This window comes from Gracilinanus agilis, chromosome 6 (assembly GCF_016433145.1).
Source record: "Gracilinanus agilis isolate LMUSP501 chromosome 6, AgileGrace, whole genome shotgun sequence".
Taxonomy (NCBI): Eukaryota; Metazoa; Chordata; class Mammalia; order Didelphimorphia; family Didelphidae; genus Gracilinanus; species Gracilinanus agilis.
In genome coordinates this window covers 15,711,534-15,733,647 of record NC_058135.1, presented here as the reverse complement: position 1 = coordinate 15,733,647, position 22,114 = coordinate 15,711,534, and the positions used below count along the sequence as shown (strand labels likewise).

The 22,114-nt window shown below is 49.0% G+C and overlaps 1 protein-coding gene across 1 annotated transcript in view; it reads right to left on the bottom strand.

The window, feature by feature from the left end:
- Positions 1-21,821, bottom strand: part of MTUS1 (microtubule associated scaffold protein 1) — a 70,763-nt gene extending 48,942 nt beyond the window's left edge. The window contains exons 1-2 of the mRNA XM_044681442.1: positions 20,846-21,821; positions 16,537-16,732 (exon numbers count right to left, since the gene is read on the bottom strand). Of these exons, the coding sequence (XP_044537377.1) occupies positions 16,537-16,732; positions 20,846-21,535 (886 nt within the window). The 5' untranslated portion in view covers positions 21,536-21,821. The remainder of the gene's footprint in view (positions 1-16,536; positions 16,733-20,845) is intronic.
- Between the last annotated feature and the right edge of the window lie 293 nt (positions 21,822-22,114).

The following is a 22,114-nucleotide window of genomic DNA, read 5'->3' as shown; positions in this document are numbered from 1 at the left end:
TACAGTGGATGGAGTGCTGGCCCTGGAGGCTGGAAGATGAACCTTCCCAAGTTTCAAATCCAGACTCGGACAATTAACTAGATGTGTGACCTGGGGCAGGACACTTAACCCTATTTGTCTCAGTTTCCTCATCTGTAAAAAGCTGGAAAAGGAAATAGCAAACCACTCCAGTACCTTTGCCAAGAAAACCCTAAATGGGATCAAAGAGGTTGACATGACTGATGGAAAAAGATGGAAAAATAACAAAATTATTAATTAACATAGTACAAAAAAGTTAGCTATTAAGAAAAATAAATTTGAAGAATAAAGCGAGTTAGAGGAAACACGAGTATTTTATCTTGTAGATGATAAAATGTTCTTAAAGAACCCTACAGTCAAATAAAATATTACTTGAAGTAATAACTTTGGCAAGGTATGATATAAAATAAACCCATGCAAATGACCAGCCCTTCTAAGGATTACCAGCAAAGCTCAACAGAAAGAAATGGAAAGAGAAATTTCATTTAAAACAAGTAAAAATGTACACTACTTGGGGATCCACCTATCAAGACATACATAGGAAATGGATGAACATGACCATAAAATACTTCTCAAAAATAAAGATGGACTTAAGTGGAGAGATAATAATTGCACATGGTTGGGCTGTGTCAGTATAATAAAAATGACAGTACTATCCAAATCACCAAACAACGGATTACTTTAGATAGGAAGAAATAAAACTCATCTTCCAAAGCAAATTATTAAGATTTTCAAGGAAAGCAATAATGAAAAAATGACAAGAAAGTGGATCTAGCAGTACCTAGTCTCAAAAAGACAGACAAAGCAACAATCAAACTTATTTGATAGGCTAAAAAACAGAAAACCTCATCAGTGGAACAGATTAGGTACACAACATAAAGACAAGTGAGTGTAGTCTAGAGTTTCATACATCCATAGACTTCAACTATTAGAATTCATTACTGAACAAAAACTGTTGAAAAACAGCCTGGCAGAAAGGAGGAAAAGACCAAGCTTCATAGCAGATGCCACAGCAAGCTTCAAGTGGACACATGGCCTAGAGAGAAAGGGTCAGATTCATGGGAAGAATTAGAAGAACAAGAAAGAAAATACCTTCTACAATGGATGTGGAGGGAAGACGAGCATCATAGAAGACAGAATGAGTAATTCTGATTACATAAAATTGAACTGGTTTTGCACAATAGAACCAATGTGATTAAAATTAGAAGTGAAATAGTGAATTGGAGAAATTCTTTGCAGGAGCTTCTCTGATAAAAGTCAGATATTCAAGACATAAGGAACAGAGCTGAATATAGAAAATGTCCCAAAGGTTATCGTGCATTTTTAAGCTTACTACAGTTAACAACTGTGCTAAGATTTTTAGGAGACTATGCGTAAGAAAGACAGTCACTCCCCGATCAATCAGTAGTCAGAGCATGAACAGGTACTTCCCAAAGGAAGAAATTCAGGTAATCAAAATCTATATGAAAAGATGCTCCAAATCACTATTAACTAGAGAGATGCAATTAAAATAATTCTGAGATTTCATTTCTTTCACATACTAACCTTTCAAATTAATAGAGCTGACAAAAAATAACATTTATTGGAGGGTCTGCTAGAAATCAAATACACTAGTACATAGTTAGTGGAGCTGTGAATTGGTCTAACCATTTTGGAAAGCACATTGTAACCAACCAAAAGACATTGAACCATGCAAATATTTTGATCTAGCAATAAAGCAGTTAGGTGGCACAACGGATAGAGAGCCAGGCCTGAAGTCAGGAAGATTCATCTTCCTGAGTTCAAAACCAGACTCAGACATTTACTGGCTGTGTGATTTAACCCTATTTGTCTCAGTTTTCTCATCTGTAAAATTAGCCGGAGGAGGAAACGGCAAACTACTTTGGTATCTCTACCAAGAAAACTCCAAAAGAAGTCACAAAGAGTCAGACAACTGAAAATGACGAAACAACAAAACAATATTGTTATCAGGCCTATACTCTTCAAAGAGATCAAAGATGCTGACACAAGTTCCTTGTTTCAGTACCAAAGAACTGGCAACTGAGGGATTCAGCCCCTGCATTGGGAAGATATGGCCTTACATTTTTTGTCTCTCTCCTCACTGTTCAGCACAGCACCTGGCATAGGGAAGGCACTTGGAAATGATAGTTGATCTGCTGAGGTCATGGATATTTTAAGTTATAAGAAATGGATGATTTTAGGAGAGAAAGAGGGAAGCGGGAAGGGGAAAGGGGAGCGAGGAAACATAAAAGAGGGTCCCTGAAACATCTTTAAAAATTCAGAGTATAAAAGAAAAGTTCAGAAGAAGACCCAAAAAATCAGAATGTCTCATTTGAAGAATATTAAAAATGTTGCCCAAACCCAGACAACTGGAGTCAAGTGAAGGCTGCCAGGGAAGAGGGACATGCTCTTCGAGCTGGAGCTGCTGCTGTTTAGTCCAAGCCCTTGATCTTCCTTTTACAGAGTGAGAAACGGAGGCCTACGAAGGTGGAGTGACTTGTGGAAGGTTGTCCAAGGGCTGTGACTGCTGACCCTTAACTCTGAACGTGAGATGCTCGAACCCTGAGGTTGCTTTGGGGCATGGTTACATCTGAAAAGAACCGTCTTATACATTTGGGGAGGAAGGCTGGAAGGGAAGAAACAGAAGATGCCCTGTACAAGAACAGGCCTGTGGGACATGGATTGTGTCCGGTGCCCCCTGGGGCTCCAACACAACTTCCCACTGCTGCCCTAGAGGCCCTGGGGAAGAGTGTTTGTCAAATGTCATGAGGCTTCTGAAAGGGGAGGAGGTGTGGGGTCTGTGTGGGAGTAGGCAGGCCCCGGAGAAGAGCCTCCCAAGTCCCCCTTACCTCTAGCCCCCACAATCCCTCTCTTCCTTCACCCAACTCGAATACAAAACCTTCCTGATCTCCATCCCCGATTGTGCAGCCTCCTTCCTTCTCTCTCTTGTTTCATCCTTCATATCTTATTTCTAGTGCCTACCACTGTGCTGGGCATTCTGCACATGTTTCTTAAATGTCTGCTGATTGGCCTTGAGACAATCCCATCCATTCCCTGAGCCTCAGTTTCCTTCACTGTCAAGTGAGACCAGAAGGCCCCAGCCAGCTCCAAGGTTGTGATCCTGGGGCAAGACCAACATTGTTAAAGCAAATACTGTTGGGGGTTTCCATGTTTTGTTGGCTTTTTACATTTCCCCCCATTTCCAAGCATTTATTTCCTCTCCATCTCACTGCTGGCTCCTAAAGCCTCCATCCCTGACACAACCAAACAGCATCTGGTCAGGCCTGGAGAGCAGCACGAGTCAGCGATGGGCCCCGCCACAAGGGGGCACTGGACCATTAACATCCATCTGGCCTGCAGCGCCCTGGGCTACCTGCTCCCTGGACGTGGGGTCAGACCACACCTACACCTCACCTCCCCGGCTCCCTGGACCCCGACTCTCACCCCGGACTCCGCCATCTCCAGGAGCCGCCCCCCCAGCACTCCTCTGCTCTTGGCCGCTCCCCCCTCCCTGGACACAGCCCCCTCGCTCGGGCACTGAGGCAGAAAGGAGGGAGCAGGGCACCAGGCGAGGGAGGAGGCAGCGGGGGACGGCTCCCTCGTTTCCTGGGGCCGCCTCTGGCCCGCACAGGAATAGAAGCCACAAGACCAGTGGTGGAAGCGTGGCCCGCCACAGTTCGAGCCTGGAGCCCCACCGCTGGAGGCCCCGTCCGCAGCCGCCCTTCAGAAATGGTCACCCCACTGACCCCTGGGCTACACGCCACGGGCACCGTCTCCTGCAGGGCTTTCTGGGGAGGATGCTAGCCGGGCGACCTCGTGAGTCATCACCCTCCTCCCCGGCCTGTTGGGCAAGGCTGGGAGGGCACAGCTGCCCGCACAGGGTGGCATGGCTCAACAAGTCTGGGGAGCTGCCCCAATCCTCCGAGACGGGTTTCGGGTCCTGGTCTGCCCCCCACTGCCCCGGGGTTCTGGGCCCCTTGGCCGGCTCTGTAAAGGGGCCATCTGATTCCCAGGTGCCCGGCCAGGCTTCTAGCCTCTGCCCTGACCCTGCAGCCAGCGAAGGAGCAGCCTCTGCCCTCCCACTTACTACACCGAAGAGTCACGGCCACTCACCAGCAAAAGCGTGGCATGGACCACACAGCGAGACCCACGGAAACCACCACCAGGGCAGCTGAGAGCCAAGACTGGAGTCAGGAGAACTGGGTTCAAACTGGCCTCAGACATTTCCTAGCTGTGACTCACCCAGGGTCACACTTAACCCCCACCACCCAGCCCTTTCAGAGACAATGCTACTAAGACAGGAGGGAAGGAGGGAAGGAGGGAAGGAGGGAAGGAGGGAAGGAGGGAAGGAGGGAGAAGGAAAAAAAAAAGCTGGTGCCAACCATGACATGACACCAACAAAACCAGCACCAACTAATCCAGCCACTTACATCCTCCCTGTGGGGTGATCCTCCACACTGGCTGGGTTTTTTTTTTTTTAATTTTTTTTTTAATTTTTTTTAAACCCTTAACTTCTGTGTATTGACTTATAGGTGGAAGAGTGGTAAGGGTGGGCAATGGGGTCAAGTGACTTGCCCAGGGTCACACAGCTGGGAAGTGTCTGAGGCCGGATTTGAACCTAGGACCTCCCGTCTCTAGGCCTGACTCTCAATCCACTGAGCTACCCAGCTGCCCTCACACTGGCTGGGTTTTTAACCTGACCAGAACCTACGTGGCCTCTCCAAACGGGCCAGGCCCATTCCTGGCCTTCCTTTCAGCTTTGTGAAGACCATCTGAGAGGCAGGCGTGTGATCCTCCAAGGGGACAAAAGACGGGGAGGACTCATGATGGCGAGGGGCGGCAGAAGAACATGGCCAACAGAGCTCAATAGGAAGCCAGGTAGGCCCAGAGGAGCGCTGGTGGAGCTCAGGATCACGCCTCTCCTGCCCAGATCCTGCTTTTCTGCTGTTTCCTAGTCCGAGGCAGAGCCCTGAGGAGCAAGAGATAACAGCCACCACCCAGAAAGGCTTCCTGCACAAACACGTGTGTCCGTGCTCTCAAAATGAAGGGGGTTTGAGAGCTTCGTGGAGAAAGAAAAGAATCCACATAGTTCTTCCGCCACTGGGGTATCAAACTCGAAGAAATGGGGGCCACTGATCCATCCAGAAGGACTTTGTTTTGAAACGAGGTGTTTGCTTGCTTTGTTCCACTTTATTTTGCTCGCTATTTCCCAGTTCCATTGTAGCCTGAGTCAGGCCCTCGGGAGGGTTGTGGCCCCCGAGTCCGGCCCCTCCGTCCTACGGGACCGTGCAAGTCTGACCGGAAAGGGCCCCACGGCATGTTCACCTGCCGGGGGAGGCTGAATCATGAGGTGGCGCTGTCGGGAGTCCTTCGGGAAAGAAGAGATTGAGCCAGGATGCCCCGTTAGAGGCACGGGGCTCTTTTTGAGAGGCCTCCTGTGTCTTCTGCCTGGAAGACCGTCCTATGCCCAATATGCAGCTGGTAGCTCGAGGCTTGTATGAGATCTGGGGAATTCTTTCTACCCACATCTGGGGGTATCAAATGCCAGACTAACTGGTGTTTTGGGTATCACTGAAGGTTTTCAAGGGAAAAGTCACCGAGAAGGTGGCTGCTCAGGTGGAATTTGATGACCCCTGAAGTCTCTGCCATTCCCGAGATTCTCCAATGCTACCTTTCTATGAAAAGAGCAATGGATCTGTGGCCAGAAGCCTGGCTTGGCCATCTTTAGTTTTTGTTCTTGGACATGCTGCTCTCCCTCCTCTGGGCCTCTCTGATCTCATCTGCAAAATGGGGGGAAAGGGATTTTGTACTAGAAAATTTCTAAAGCTTCTCTCCAGTTCTAAATCCTAAAATCATGGAATCCCATGTTCACCTAAGGGGTTTTCTTTTAAACCCTTACCTTCCGTCTTAGAATGGGGGTTAAGTGACTTGCCCAGGGTCACACAACTAGGATGTGGCCATTTGAACTCATGACCTCCCGTCTCTAAGACCTGACTCTCAATCCACTGAGCCACCTCACTGTTCCCTTTATCTAAAGCTTTAAAAAATGCAACCAAAAGGGGGAAAAGAAAAAAAAATCCCTTACTGTGTCTAGAATCAGTCTATACGAACTTAGATTCATATTTTTGTAAAGGATAGTCACGAGCTATTTTAGAATCTGATCCTCTGGCCTCTATTTGGCTTTTTTTTTCCTCCCAGGGAAAGGAGGAACGACAAGCAAATTAAGAAGAAAATGTCTACATAATTAGTCAGAAATCTCAATTAAATTAACTTGCGATTGGAGTAAGGGCCTCCGATTATGGGCCTTTAAAAGGAGTGGAGCAATGGTTGCTGGGCTCAGAAGTTAAAGCCAAGAGCTAAACTGCTCCTGAATGCCCCTCCCTTGTTTTCTACATTAAAATTTAATGATTCATCCATTCCAAGAACTCACTGAGTGCTTTTGTACACACACGCTCACACATACACTGTCTCTCTCTCTCACACACACACACACACACACACACACACACACACACACAGAGCCTCTCTGCATCAGGGGCTGGGTTTCAGCCTCCTACATTTCTTAGGGAAAAGCCTGGGAAGACAGGTAGCTTTGGGATGACATCAGGCCCAGGCTGAAGGAGAGAAAGTGAAAGTGGCTCAGGAGCTCCCCAAATATGTGGGACAGAGGCGGCTCCCCTGAACCAATTCCAGCTGTGATGAGACAGGGCAGCTCCTCCCTAGGGGAGGCAATCCCTGTCCTTCACGCAATTCTGTGACTATTTGGAATCAACATTTTTGTAAATCAATCCCAGGACCCCATCAGCGAGCCACCATTGCCTAATCATGCAAGCCTCAAACCCCAGACAAAAGCATTTAATTAAGACACAAAATATTGTCACTCACAGGAGTACCCAGAAACAGCCTCTTGGTGCAGGGGCAGACAGAGGGAAGAAAGTGCCAGGCGGTCCCCCATCTCCTCTGGGCATGGTCTTAATGGCCAGCATGGAGAGCTGGCTATCACAGACCTGCAGGATGTCTTGGCTGCAGCTGCCTCCACCTCGAGTCAGTCTCCTCCTCCCGTCCATCCTCTCCACTCTGACCCAGCCCACAAAGTGCCTCTCTATCTCTGCTCTCTCCCATGGGGTTCCCCTGGAAGGCTGCCTCCAGTGAATTTCTCTTTGCTCAGCAACACCCCAGGATGTCCCAGTGCTGAACCCATTTCCCTCTCCAAGCGCTCTCACCTGCTGCTGCAGACTCTCTTCTCTGGGCAGATCAGCCCCCAACAGCCCTGCCTCCCAAGCTCTGATGGAGCACTTCCATGAAGAAGAGGCAGTCTCTCCTGCCTCAGCCTCTGAAAACCCCACTACCCAGACTCCAGGAGCTATGGAAGCCATGAAGCTAGGGAGGCATTTTTAAAGGATTCCATCCCAGGGGCAGCTGGGTAGCTCAGTGGAGTGAGAGTCAGGCCTAGAGACGGGAGGTCCTGGGTTCAAACCCGGCCTCAGCCACTTCCCAGCTGTGTGACCCTGGGCAAGTCACTTGACCCCCATTGCCCACCCTTACCACTCTTCCACCTATGAGACAATACACCGAAGTACAAGGGTTTAAAAAAAAATGCTTAAAAAAAAAAAAAAAAAGGGATTCCATCCCAGCCAGTCTGAGAAGGGAAGGAATCCAGCATTTTTTTTTTTTCACGGCCCTATTAAAGTCTGCAGCTCCTAGAACCGAGTTCTGGTCAGGGAATGATGAAGTGTTGTACCACCTCCTTTAAAGCCCTATTTTCTTGACCAGATTACATGGCTCTACAGTTTTCAGAAATCATTTTTAGACCATTTTGCACTCCACATTCTCCCCCTTCCCCCGTTTGTCATGTTGTGAAACAAGATACATCTCTCTTACACTAGAGAAAGTTGTGGAGGAAATAAAGCGAAGAATGGTATGCTTCCATCTGCACGTGACTCCATCGGTTCCTTCTCAGCGGACAGCCTTTTTCGTTATAATTATGTTGGAGCTGCCTTAGATCTTTGCATTGCCGAGAGAAGCTTAGTCTTTCACAGTCAATCATTGTGCATTACTGCTGTTACTGCATCCAGCGTTCTCCTGGTTCTGCTTACTTCGCTTGGCATCAGTTCATATAAGTCTTTGCAGGGCTTTTTGTGATTGTCTGGTGTGTCCATTTCTTATGGCACAATAGTAATCCATCGCCATCATGTGCCACTTGTCCAGCCACTTTCCAGCTCTTTGTCACCAAGATCCGATGTTCCCTCACTCCCCTCCCAGTCTGGAGAGGTGAGAGGTTGCTGCCTCTCTGGTATTCCTTATTCCTCCCTCTGCCCCAAACTTCCCATCTGGTCCACTCTGCTCTCCAGTCTCCATACTGGTGTGCCCACCCTCCACCCCTTCTGTCTTACAGGCTAGAGCCTCTGGGCTCTTGCGTAGCCCCAAGCCAGCATTGCCCTTTCCCTGAAGGGAGCCCCTTCCAAAGAACTGCTGTCACACACAGGGAGATCTCAAATACCCTAACACTGCAGTGGCACCCAAATGTCTCCAGCACCCTCCCCTTGCCAAGTTACTCTTCTGCTCAAAACCCCTCAATAACTCTGCATTTGTCTCCCAAGATAAGGCCAAGTTCTGCCATGGGGCATTCAAGAATGCCAACAATCTGGAGCCATACTGCTGAATCTCCCACTCACCTGAAGGGTGGATGCCGGAACCTGTCTTGCATGAGCCTACCACCCTCTTGGGACTTAGCCTTTTCTCCCTCTTTTTTGTGTCATGCTACAAACCCAGCTCAACTAACCCCAACTCTATGAGACCTCCCTCTGTTCTCTGGATGGTACAGTAGACAGTGCTGGATTTGGAATCAGAAAGACTTGAGTTCCAATCCAACTCCAGTTGCTTAATAGCTGTATGACTCTGGGCAAGCCACTTAACCTCTGCCTCAGTTTTATCATCTCTAAAATGGGGATAATAAGAGCATTTACCTCACACGGTGGTTATGAGGATCAAATGAGATCACATTTGTGCAGCACTTGGCACAGAGTAGACACTTCCTGAGTGCTTATCCTCTTCCCTTGGTCCCCCCTACATGGAAGCATCCTGTGAGCATCTCACAGGGACCCGGACTTCATGCTCTCAAAAGCATTTGAGCCCAAGTTGGCCGCTTTTATCAGTAATCGCAATAACAGTAATAGTAGCATTTCTATAGCACTGTGAGGTTTGCAAAGTACTTTATAAATATCTCATTAAGCACCCTGGGCAACAAGCCAGGAAACTCCTGAAGGGCTTATGGGAAAGAACTATCCACCCTGAGAGAAAGAACTATGGGAGTAGAAATGCAAAAGCAAAACATGGGCATCACTTCCCACATGGATATATGGGCATGCAATTTGGGGTTTGGGCTTTAAAAGATCGCGCTATAGCAAAGATGAATATGGAAGGAAACAGGTATCAAGGGACAACATTTGTACAACCCAGGAGAATGGCTTGTCGGCTCTGGGAGTGGGGAAGGAAGAGGGGAGGGAAAGTACATGAATCACGGAACCGTGGGAAAATATTCTAAAAAATAAATGAATAAAAAAAATTTTTAAGAACCCTGTAATCTCCATTTTTCAGATGAGGAAACTGAGGCACAGAAGGCATCAGTGATTTGCCCAGGGTTACTTGGTAAATGTCTGAGTTTGGCTTTGAACTCAGGTCGTCCTAGATCCAAGACCAAAGGCACAATGCCTCTGGCTCTAACGCAGTAGGAATCACTCCTCTCCTGGCAGAAGCCCTGGGGCCCTAGGTCTGATGAACAGCTAAATGAGGCTTCCAGAGACAAAATGCAACCCCTTCACACACACAGGGAACTGAGGCCTCCTCACGACGTACTGCCTCTCTCATGTGGAAGAGGTCGTGGCAGGCACTGAGGTCCCCCAGGTCCATGAGCGCTTTTAAAGGCATCAAGCATGAGGCATAGATCTGATTTCAAAACATGCCCTTGAAAGGGCCGGCGGGCCTCTGCCAGCGCTTGTCGTCCAGCCCAAGGGCTTTCTGGACACAGGGACCGGGCCGGTCGAGGCCGCTGGCCAAGTCAGTCCCAAGAAGGAATGGATGGAAAGCTCAGAATCTGCCGGCGGAATTCCTGCTGCTTCCCTTGGAGCTGTGAGGAGGAGAAGGAGGAGGGCAGGGGGCCCAGCCGGGAGCATTTGGTTTCCATTTCCCAAACAAGCTCTCCTTTGTGTATCCAGGGCAGACCGGCAGGCCCATTGGCTGGCTCTGTCTTCTTAACTCCTCAGTGACCGATCCCACCCTCCCCCAGACCACCCACTGCTCCGTACAGTCAACCACATCCAGCCAAAGTGTTTGTTGTGTTCAAGAGAGAGATTCTGGGGCTCTCCAGAGGCAGATTTCCACACCCCAAGAGGTCTCTATTATGGTCACTGAGGCAAAAAAGAGGAAGAGCCCCCCAAACTGGCCTTTTCTGATGTTTCACATGGACAAGCAGACTTGACACAATTTGTCAAAAAGTTACTCAACTTCCCCTAGTCTCAGTTTCCTCCTCTGCAAAATGAAGGGTTTGGGCTAGAGGGCGTCTGAGGTCCCCCCTCCAGCCCTAGACCCAGGAGCCCTGGTCTTCCCAAGTGTGGCTTTCTTTCGGCCTTATTTTCTGCCTCCAACATGGCACCCACCCAGAGGGCCTACGCCATGATAGCCAGCAAGGCTTCCTGGGTCACAGGGGTCAAGTGGATTTGGGTGGGCAGGCATTGGTAGGAGATCACCCCATTTAGGCACCCCTCTTCTTGTGTGTACGACAATCCTTCTTTCTAGCCTCCCAGGCAAGGTCTCTGGGAGTCCTCCAGAGAATTACTCATCTCAGCAACTGAGCTGAGTTAAAGTCAAACAGGACTATGGCCTGGGAAGTCCACCTAGTCCAATTTGCTCATTTTCTAGAGGAAAAAAATTGAGGCCCAGAAAGGGGAGTGGGACTCGTCCGAGAAAAAGACAGCAAATGTTATGGCAATAATACGCTCTATTATTGCTATTACAGCCACTGCTGGAGGCTCATCTTACCCAAATTGGCATGGATGCTCATGTTTCCCACAGCCAAGGTCCCAGGAAGACCCGAGACCTGCTCCACTACTGACGAGCCCCATGACCCGAAGCGTCCTTCGTGGCTCCGGGCCCTTTATCCTGCTTTGATGCCAACAGAAAACCATTGGAGAAGTCCAAAAGTAGCATCTACTGCATCGGGAAGGAGGATCCCCCCCTCACTCTTCAGGAAGTCTCGTCAGGGACTCTGAAGGAGAATTTGTGCTCAGGGATGGGTTGGACGAAATGTCCCCCCAAGCCCCTTCCCGCTCGGACTCCTCTCTCCTTCCTGTCCACATAGCTCTGCAGGGTGGAAAGGAGAGGGCAGAGGCCACACGGACACCCTCTCCTGGGTCTTTCCGGCAGGTGACCAGCGGGCACTGGCTCCGCTGTCCTCAGGGGTCTTGCCTGCTTTTACCAGTTTAACACCATTTTACTAGGTTCTCTCACAGAAATAGCAGATCCTGCAACCATATCTTTAAGAGCCAAATGGAACGTTGTGGAGGTGGTTGTTTTAACCTGAACTTTTTAACTGTAAGTTTAAAGAAGATGAAGGGATATAACTTCCCCCGAAAGCTAGATCAACCTTTATCTTGCAAAAAAAGATTCTTCAAGGGCCAACCGGCTCAGTGAATAAAGCATCAGGCCTGCAGTCGGGAGGACTGGGGTTCAAATCTGGCCTCAGACGCATCCTCGCTGTGTGACCCTGGGCCAATCGCCTAGTCCTTACTGCTCTCCTGCCCTAGAACCAGTACTTGGTACTGATTCTGAGACAAAAGATGAGCACTTTTTGTTTTTTCACAAATTCTTGGAAAAGAGTCATTATTTGGTATTTGGGGTGAACTGAATGATGGAACCGAGTTCCCAAAATAAGAAGTCATTTGCAGTTGCAGTGATGACTACAGGTAATTCTAGCCTTAAACTTATCTTTGCAGCTAAAACAGTGTAAACAGTTCATAGGTTTGTGTTACATTGTCGATAAACTGCATAGAGCCAGTAACTAATGTCAAGTTCAAAGGAGCTTAGGGGTTTTCTATAGAGATCGAAATGCTTTCTACCACTTATGGGAAAAGAGGGCCTTTTTCTCTCCTAGTTTACCAAATAATACATAATAAACTAGGGCATGGACTCTAAATTAGTTGGCTAATTAATGAAAGAGATGCTATTTTAGAGAGTAATTTGGAATTATACCTAAAGAATTAGAAAAATTGTGCCTATAAAGGGATGGCTGGGTGGCTCAGGTTCTGGGTTCAAATGTGGCCTTAAATACTTCCTAGCTGTGGGACCCTGGGCAAGTCATTTGACTCTCATTGCCTAGTCCTTACCACTCTTCTGGCTTGGAACCAATACTCAGTTTTGATTCTAAAAAGGAAAGTAAGAGTTTGGGGTTTTTTAAACTGTATATATCCGTTGGCCAAGCAATACCACTAGGATGATCAGGGAAAAAGGAAAAGAACCTGATGTTCTAAAATATTTACAGCAGCTCTCTTTCTGGTGGCAAAGAACTGGACGTTGAGAGGATCCCCATCCATTGGGGAATGGCTGAACGAGTTACTATCGTGCTATAGGAAATGATGAGCAGGGGGAACTCAGAAAAACCTGGAAAGAGCTACAGGAACTGATGCAAAGTGAAGCGAGCAGAACCAGGAGAATGTTAGTGTTAGAAGTATGTCATGAATGCCTGAGCCATTCTGAGTGATATAAATATTCAAGTCAACTTGGAAAAGATCTAAGGATGTGTAAATGGAATTAGCTCTAGCCCATTCATAGACAAAACTCTACTTACCCTGGGCATCTAGATTACATCATCCCCACCTCCCTCAGGGGGAGTGGAGCCGAGTTACCCACCCGTGACAATAAGTATCAAATCAAGAACAAGGGACGGCCTTTTGGGCAGTCCAAATCAGTGTAGAAGCTGCCATTTGTCCACTTGAATTAGAGGTGGGCCCACGGGAAGTGACTGAGACACTATCTCTTTAAATATGTGGGTTACAACCTGGTTCAATTAGTTCAGGAGTGGAAGGAGTTCAGGAGTTCCAGCTTTGGACTTGGTGCTGAAGGTGCTGACTGAGACCTCAGGCTGCTTCTACTCTGAATGGTCACGTGGGTGAGTTAGGCTGACTTCCTGGGCCTACCTTGGCGTTTCCTGACTCTGCCTTAAGTAGGCTTATAGCCTCTCTGATTTCTAAAGTCTTGTGGCTTGTAGCCTAGTTTAATTAGTCTTTTAACCCTCTCTCTCCGTCCGGGCCTCTCCAGGCCTGGACTAGCCTCTCCCTCTCTCTATTCACCTACCTTTTACCTTCCTGATTGTAAATAAACTACCTTAAACTGGATGCTGACTTGGGTCTATTTTAATTATGGAATCAATCTGAATGGTTGATTCTTGGGGCCACATTTTAAATACATATCTATAAATACCTAAAATCTCCCTCTTATAGGAAGAGCCCTCCATTTCCACAGAAAGAACCGAGACACAGAAGCACGTCTTGTATGGTCCCACCATACTTGTAACATACACGTACAGTCGTCCCTCGCTATATCACTTATCGCTCTAAGCATGAAGTAGCAGGTGGGGAAAGACCTCTGGGATTTGGTTGGTTTTCTTCTCCTACCATGTTTGCTTTTTGGGACATTCAGAGACAGTGACTTTCACATGCAAAGCTCTCTGGAACCCTCACAATAGGCTGACGTGGGTTAGGCCCCGAGTATTCCTAGTCTCCTCAATAAACTTTTGCCCGTCGTGTCTGGATAGCGACTCACCTAGGATGAACCAAAAATCTGCAAAATCTGGGTCATAGGTCTTAATAAATGACTGCACGATTTTGACAAATTTCCCAGGGTCATCATAACATTTTGGAGCTTTCCATTTGATTGCCTCTACATCCTCTGCCCTGAAACAGGATGCTGTTTGACGTGGAATATCCCGTCTTCTCTAACCACTGGGAGGTCCCTTAGGGGGAAAAGATTAATTGGGGTATCACCGGTGTTATGGCTCTTTGTTCCTTGTCTGGCCTTGTTTCCCCACAAGCCTTATCACCATTGTTTACATTAACCTGCTGTGCACAACCTCAGCCAGTGTCCTTACATCTATTCTGCTTTATCCATTTGCACTTGTAACAATCTCATCAACTTGATTTCTGATTCCTTACACCACCAGTTAATTATTATCTTAAGAGTATACATACAATATGCACTTCAATAACCATCTCATTCTATATATATATATGTATATATACATATGTACACATATCTATCTATATATATCATTATATATATATGTATAAACACAGTAGTATCATAGGTGTATTAGCTAATATGTCCAGCACTGTTATCTCCCACATGGGTTTTACCATCTCAAAATCAACACAGAATTTAATATATTTAGGGATACCCTTAAACAGAAAACAAGGAATACCCCACAACGCATTGCGCAGAAATAATCAACAATTATCTATTGTATCTTCCATAACTGCCTTTACTAATATTGGTTTTACCCCAAAACTTGGTGATAAATGATCAGTATTATTAGAATCCACTATGAACTACTTTAACCAAGATACACAACAAGAATTAACAATAAGAATAACACTACACACAAAAAACAACAAAATTAACACCACAGGAAAAAAAACTGCAAAAAAATAAAATAAAATAAAACCACTTCTTGAGGCTTTTAAAAATGTCCAGAAGTAAAAGATAGTTATCAATGAACTCAGTAGGGAAGCAGCAGTCTGTCCTGATTGGTTTAGAATGTTCAGGACTCAAGCAACCACTGAGGAGCCGAGTTAGAATGTTCACGTCCACACTACTTCCAGTACAGCCCGACAGTCCAAGAGGTAACTTTCTCAACCCACCATCTGAAGGGTGCCAAACTGTAAATGGGGTAAATCAAATACTGGGTTTAGAGAAGGGGAGAAGGAGGAATGTTTGGGTGAAGAGGGATAACTAACCTGGACAAATACCAATGGGGAATCAACCTTTACGCCCACAAACACAGGACGAGGGAAAATGAGTAACACCTATATGGAGGAATGGATGGTGACAGTTGGGAAGCAACTGTCACTTCAGACCAACGCAGCCAGGGTTTTCCTAGGACAATGAGCCCTTTGAGTTGTGGAATGAAACTGGAGGAAGTTCTAAAAACACAGTTTAATAGCTAATTTAAGGGTAAGAGATGTAGGGAAGAGGTCACCCTAACCTAGGTATCTAAGGTCAAAACTCAGGGACTGGGAGATGGGTCAAGATCTCCTCTATTCTAACCCAGGCTGCCTGGATTAGCCTAAAAGGCTGGACGGTGACTGGAAGTCTCACAGCTTGAGTTCATTTCTGTTCCAGCGATGATCCAGCTCAGGTCCTCAGCAAAATTAATCCAAAGAGGTAAAGACAAGGAGCCTGAATCAGCCTGGGATGTCCACCACCCAAGTCTGATCCTCCTGCTCAACTTCAATTTCCCACAGGCAGGTGTTTCTTCTGGGAGACAAAATCTACTCTCCTGGGCTCCCCACTAAAGGCAGTTTACCAGCATCCAACTGCTCTCAGTCTCTCAGGAATCACTTCCTTCCTTGCCACTATTCCTTCATTGGAACCTTTAGGTTCCAATCTGACAGCCTTGGTGCTAATTTCACTAAATGTCTAAACTCTTAATTTTCTTCATAACAGTTTCAACCCTAAAGACTGTTTCCATCACTCACAACTAGAAATGGCCAAGGAGACTTTCTGATACCCTCTCTGGGCAAGTCTCTCCCTGTCTTTGGGCCTCAGTTCTCTCTTCTGTAAAACGAGAGTCAGAGAGGATGTTGGCACATCATGACAACCTGCCATTCTGTGCCCATTTCTGCGGGGAAATTTCCAATACAAAATCGTAAGGAGGGAAGCCCAAGGAGCTCCTGCCCCTAGAGTCCTTTCCTTTGAGACTTAACCTCAGAATTCTAGAACTAAGTTCGAATTTAGGGTTAGACTGCTGATGAGAAGATCTAAAAGGCTGGATGTTCCTGTTCAACCATCCACATCCCAAATTAGCTACCAGGAAGGGCCATATTCTATGAAACATCCCTGCATAGCCAAGAACCTGGGTCTCATTGTTAGACGCAGTCTTCTGTTTTTGAGAGGCAATGTGGAATCACAGATAAGGGAGCCAGCCTTGAAGGCAAGGGGACCCGAGTTCCCCCCAGCACATACTGGCTCCATGACCCTGGGCAACTTGATTTCCCCTCCTGGTTCTCATGGAGACTCTCTAAGACCAGAAGTCAACACAGAGGCTGCACTGGTGGAGAGAGATGGATGAGATTCCAGAGAGCAGCCAAAAATAGAGAAAGTACTTGGCTGGCATTTTCCAAGTTTGCCATAAGAACAGCTGAGCCTTCAGAGAGAAACATGTCACATCACCCAGGGAAGCAAGAGGTAGGGCTAGAGCATTCCCCAGCTCTGGCTGGCCCCAAGGCTTTGGGGGCTGCTGATTCTTACCAGAAATGGATACACGCTTCGTTCTCTGGGGGGATAAAGCTCGCTCGGGGTGGAAATTCCTGGGCTCGGTGCGTCGCCTCTGGCAGGAAACTGAAGGCCAGATTTTCATTTTGGGGACAGGTATTTTGCTCAATCCCAAGGGGTCATGCTTGGATGCATTTCTGCCAGCCACGGGCAGAGATTTCAATGTGGAGGCCTGTGGGAAAACAGGGAAAACAGTGAATCCTCATCATCGGGCCCATCTTCTTTTGTTTCCTAGCAGTTGACACTTAAGAAATAAACAGAAATTTGTTTAACAAAATAATCTTTTTAAAGGAAAAAAACTAAAAATAAAAATGTGGCTGAAAGCAGGAGGCAGAGGATCTGAGGTCAAATCCTGTCCCTTCCTCCCTATGAAGCCTTGGGGAAATCACTGAAGCCTCAGATTTATGAGAAACTTGATGGTCCCCTTCACCTCTTAATCCTAAGAGACAATGGCAGGGACCTTCTGTTCCAAAGGGCAAAGCTGTTTTACTGGCTTTGACCCAATCTGGGAGCCTCTGGTGGAGAGAATGGTGGAAGTGACCTGGCGGGGGGAACAGGTGCTGGCCGGCAGGCAAGGGCTCAGGGAGGAGACCCCCCCTCATCGATGACTCTCCAGACCCATCTATGTTCCCCGGTCCCAACACATGAGTGGGCAAGGCTGAGCAGAAGGACCTGAAGCCAGGCTACCTACTGGCCATGACCTCTCTTCAAAGGGAAAGAGCCAGTTTAAGCCTGAAAATCCCAGAGAGCTATTTATTCAGTTGGACAAGAAGCAGACAAACAATCTCAAAGGGAAATTTGGGTTTCTGACTTAAAACAAAAAATGCAGCCACTGCTGCCTCCTCCTACAGGGGCATTAACAGATGTTGTTCCATTAAGTGAAGAGGCCAAATGCCACGCTCTGCAACCATTGGACTGTCCAAAATACACACACACACCCACACACACACACACACACACACACACACACACACACACCCCACTGTACGGTTCTAGCAAGATGAGGCAGCACAGTGGACTCAGAGTCAGGGAGCCCTGGCTTCAGATCCCGCCTCAGACACTTACTAGCTTTGGGATACAGATCAAGTCACTCAAATTGCCCGTGACTCAAGTTTCCTCATCTGTGAAATGAGGGAGCTGGGTTCAAGTCTGCTTTCCTCAAGAAGGCTCGGGCTAGCCCTGATCCCCTAAGTCCTCCAGTCACGTCAAAGACCCTTTCAAATGATAGCTTTGGCTCACATCTGAGCAGCATGGGGCCAGCCTCACGTATCCACCAACAGTGTCTCAGGGTAGGAGAGGAGAAAGGGCTCAGCCCCCGCCGTCCAGCCTCCAGCTGAGCAGCAGAGGTCAGTTCTGATCTCCTAACCTGAAACACGGACAAGAAGGTAAGGAAGGCCTGGAGTATTTCATGCAGTAAATGCTGGCTGAGGAGGGATGGGGAGAAGCGTCAGTGCCCAGAGGAGACCTTCTGCCTTCAAATTTAGGGGGCGAGTTCCTGAACCCCCATTCTTCAGATGGTCACCAACTGACGAATTCCCCTCTCTTCTTAAATCTGTTTGGACTTCCCTTACACACAAGGTCTCCCTCGTGACATCAGGCTGTGCTCTGAGTGACAAAGCCTCCGGTCTTACCCAAGAAAGACGAGAGGCCGCAACATCCCCCAGTGCCGGGACCTTCTCCCAGCTGGGTCCCCCTCTCCTTCCTCAGGCTCTGGAACAGCCCAAACAAGGCTCGGTTAGTCACTCAGCCAAGACCCAACAGGGTTTTAGAAGGCTAAAGTTCAACAGAAGCCAAGCCAGCAAAGAAACCTAACTAGTTGGCTGCCTGAATGGTCCCAAAGAGACTCTGCCCACCCCGATTCTCCTCTGCCTCGTACCCCCAGGTATATACAACCAATGATTCCTCAAATGAGAAGCCAGGATTTTATATTTCTCTCCATTAAATTTCATCCTGGGCATCTTTTGGGAATCTTAGTTCCAGCATCGAACATGCTAATCATCTCCCCCAGCTCTGGGTTGTTAGCAAACGCCATCTAAGGCCTTCCCAAGCCGGAGAGTCCTGGGGCACTCCGCTAGGGCCTCCCTTAAAGCTGACCGCCAACCACCGGCCCCTGCTTGGTGGGTCTGGCCACCAGATGGGTTCTTGGTCCACTTGAGGGCTCCACTCAAAGACGTCTCAGGCACCCACTCTTCCACTGGCCTAGAGGAATCGCAGAGCCTTCAACAGAAACAGGGAATCCTGGAGGCAGCCAGCAAAAGCAATGAACCGTTTCCATCCCCTCTAAAAGGGCCAAGAGGCATTTAATGGGTTGGCCCTTTCCGGGCCCCTGCTGCTAAGCCCCCTTCCCTGCATGCACACAAGCGCTTGCCTGCTGTCTCCGCCATCAAACCCTGAGGAGCATCATCTGCTACTCTGGCACAGAAGGAGGTGCTTCATTGATGCTTGTGGGCTGACTGGAATATGGTGGAAGCAAAGCAAATATCTGGGTGCCCATTGTTACAGGGGGAACACTGAGGCTTAACTTAGTAGGTACGCTGGGCCGAGGTAGAATTTTCACCTAGACTTCTCTCTGTGGCAACCAGGGGGCCAAAGCTACCCAGGCATCCAAAAAATGTCTGCTAGTAAATCCAGTGGGAAAACATCCTTCTACGAATCTGGCCCTCAGACCCTTCCTATTTGTGTGACCCTGGGCAAGTCACTTAACCCCCCATTGTCTAGCCTGTACCACTCCTCTGTCTTAGAATTGATACTAAGACAGAAAGTAAGAATGAAAGAAAGAGGGGGAGGACAAAGGGGTGAGAAAGAAAAAAAGAGGGAGAGAGGGGGAGAGGGTAAAGAGGAGGGAGAGAGAGGAAGAGGCAGGAAAGAGAGAGGAGGGAAGAAGGGAAGGGAGAGAGAGATACAGGGAGAAAGAGAGAACGGGGTAGGGAGGGAGGTGGGGAGAGAGAGAGATATACAGGGAGAGAGGGAGGAGGGGGGAGAAGAGAGAAACAAAAAATATTTGCTAGGTTCTAGCCATGCCTCCCCTCAATGCTGAGGACCCTGGGAACCTGTTACTGCCTGCAGCAATACCTCTTTGTTCATTTGCTGCTGGATGGTGTGGTGGTTAGGGTCAGGAAGACTCAGAGTCGGGAAGATCCAAGTTCAAATTCTGCCTCAGACACTTAGCTGGGTGACCCTGAGCAAGTCACTTAACCCATTTGCTTCAGTTTCTTCAACTGTAAAATGGGGAGAAAAATAACGCCTGCCTCCCAGGGTTGTGGAGGAGTTCAGATGAGAGGCTGTATGTATAATCCACATCAAATTGCTTGCCCTCTTGAAGAGAGTGAGGAGGGAGCACAGAGTCTGGGATTCCAACTTTTAAAAAACAAATGTTAAAAACTGGTTTTGCATGTAATTGGGGGGAAATAAAATCTCATTTGTCATTGTTTGCTGTTAGGGTTACTATTTGTGCTGCTGTTTGGCCTCTTGAGTCACCAGAACACAGAGTAGATTCCGAGCCCCCAGGTCCAGCCAAGGGCTCCTCCTCCCGTGGTGGCTGACCCTGGCGGCTTGTAGGGGTTAAAATTAGCCCTCCAGCCCACACTGGCAGCCAGGCCCAGCGGGATGCTCTCCCAGGCCAGGTCCCAGGGAGATAACTACAAATCGGTGCCAAGTGGCAGCAGGCTGGGGCTCCTTGGGTAAGGACCCCCCACAGCCCCAATATGCTAGGCTTCGAGGCTACCCAAGAGCCTCGGGCAGAAAGCCCTCTGTCCTCACAAACCACAAGCTACACCTTAACCCACTTAAAGCTCCTAACCGACCTGTGTGGTAGGTAATTCAGGAATTACTGTCCCCATTTTACAGATGAGGAAACTGAGCTCCAAGAGGCTAGGCTAGGGGGCGTAACTAGGAGGTGGCTTTGAAATCAGCTCTGGCACTTTACCGACTGGCTGACTGGCACATTGAGAACCCTCCAAAACCCAAATCCACCTTCATTTAGAAGTCACACCATCAGGGGCAGCTGGGTATCTCAGTGGATTGAGAGCCAGGCCTAGAGACGGGAGGTCCTAGGTTCAAATCCGGCCTCAGACACTTCCCAGCTGTGTGACCCTGGACAAGTCATTTAACCCCCATTGCCTACCCTTACCACTCTTCCACCTATATATAAGTCAATACACAGAAGTTAAGGGTTTAAAAGAAAAAAAAAAAAGAAGTCACGCCATCTTCCCAATCACGGAGGTGCCCCCAATGCCTTGGGAGCTGTTTCCAGGCTAACCCCATCCCGCTCCCCCAAAACACTCACCGGAACCAGGTTGCGGGCCGACAGAGTGGCAGCCACCTCCTTCTGCCCTTCCGGGGAGCCCAGGGACACCCCGACATCTCTGTCTCCGCTCTTCCTCCTCTCGGCCCCAGGGCTAGCTCCGTCGGGGGCAGGGGCTCGAGGCCCTTGCAGGGCAGATTCCGCGGCTCTCAGGAGGGTATTGGGGGTGCCTGCGGCCTTGTGGGGCCCCATGGCTCCGGCCCCAGCTCCGGACAAACACCCTGACTTGGGCAGAGCGGCTCTGGGGCCGCCTCCTCCGTGCTGTGCTCTTGGCATCTGGTGGGAAGCGCTTCTAGAATGTGTTGCGACATGCCCAGCCTGGCTGGTGAGGAGCTTCAGGAGATGCTGCTTGTGGCTCTTACTCACGAGGATCTCCGCTTTGGTGTCGGCCTTCCACTCGGCTCTCCTTGGCACGCCGCCGCCGCCGCCTCCGCTGCCATTCGAGGGAGGCTCTGCCGGCGGCGGGGGTCCGAGGGGGGGTCTAGGCCCGGCCACAGGCTCTCGGGGCGGCCCCACCGCACGGGACATGACTTTGGCTTTGACATTCTTGAAATTGGGCCTGGGAAAGCTGATTCTCTCCATCTTGTGGAAGCTGCCTCCTGCCAGGGGCCCAGGCGGCCTGGGTGCTGGTTTCCCCAAGACTCTGCCCAGGGCGGGTTTGAGCACCTTCATGGGGGCCAGTTTCCTGCCGCAGACTCTGCCGCCCTCTTGGGTCTTTTTTCCTGGTTCCAAAAGTTTCTCCGCGGCTTTCTTAGGAGACGAGACAGAGAAGGTCTCCTCGGGGCATCCCGGGAGAGCTGGTGCCAGATGACAACCTTCATTTGGGGTGGGAGCTCTGTCCCCCGCCTCCCGCTCAGACCCCAAAGATGGGGCCCCTGGCCGGCCCGCTGGGTGGCTCGTGCTGCCATCAGGAGGGCCCGTCTCGCTCGGCCGATCCTCCGGCGGGCACGCCGCCTTCCCAGAGTCACCAAAGGCTGGCCCGTCCTGCGGGCATTCGGTCAAGGGCGGTGCGGCCGGCCTGCACAAGACCTGCAGAGGGGACTCGGCATCTGGCTGGTCCTTCTGCAAACCAAAAGCCTTTTCCATCAAAGACGTACACGAAGCGCTAGAAGCTTGGCCCATTTCCTGCTTCACGCCACTGGGGAGAGCAGCCAGCCTCTCCTCCGAGGAGACGTCCATGATGGCCTCCGCCTGCACGGCTGCCTGGTCTGAGAGGTCCGAGAGGGCCCCGTATGTGGCGCTGCAGCCCTC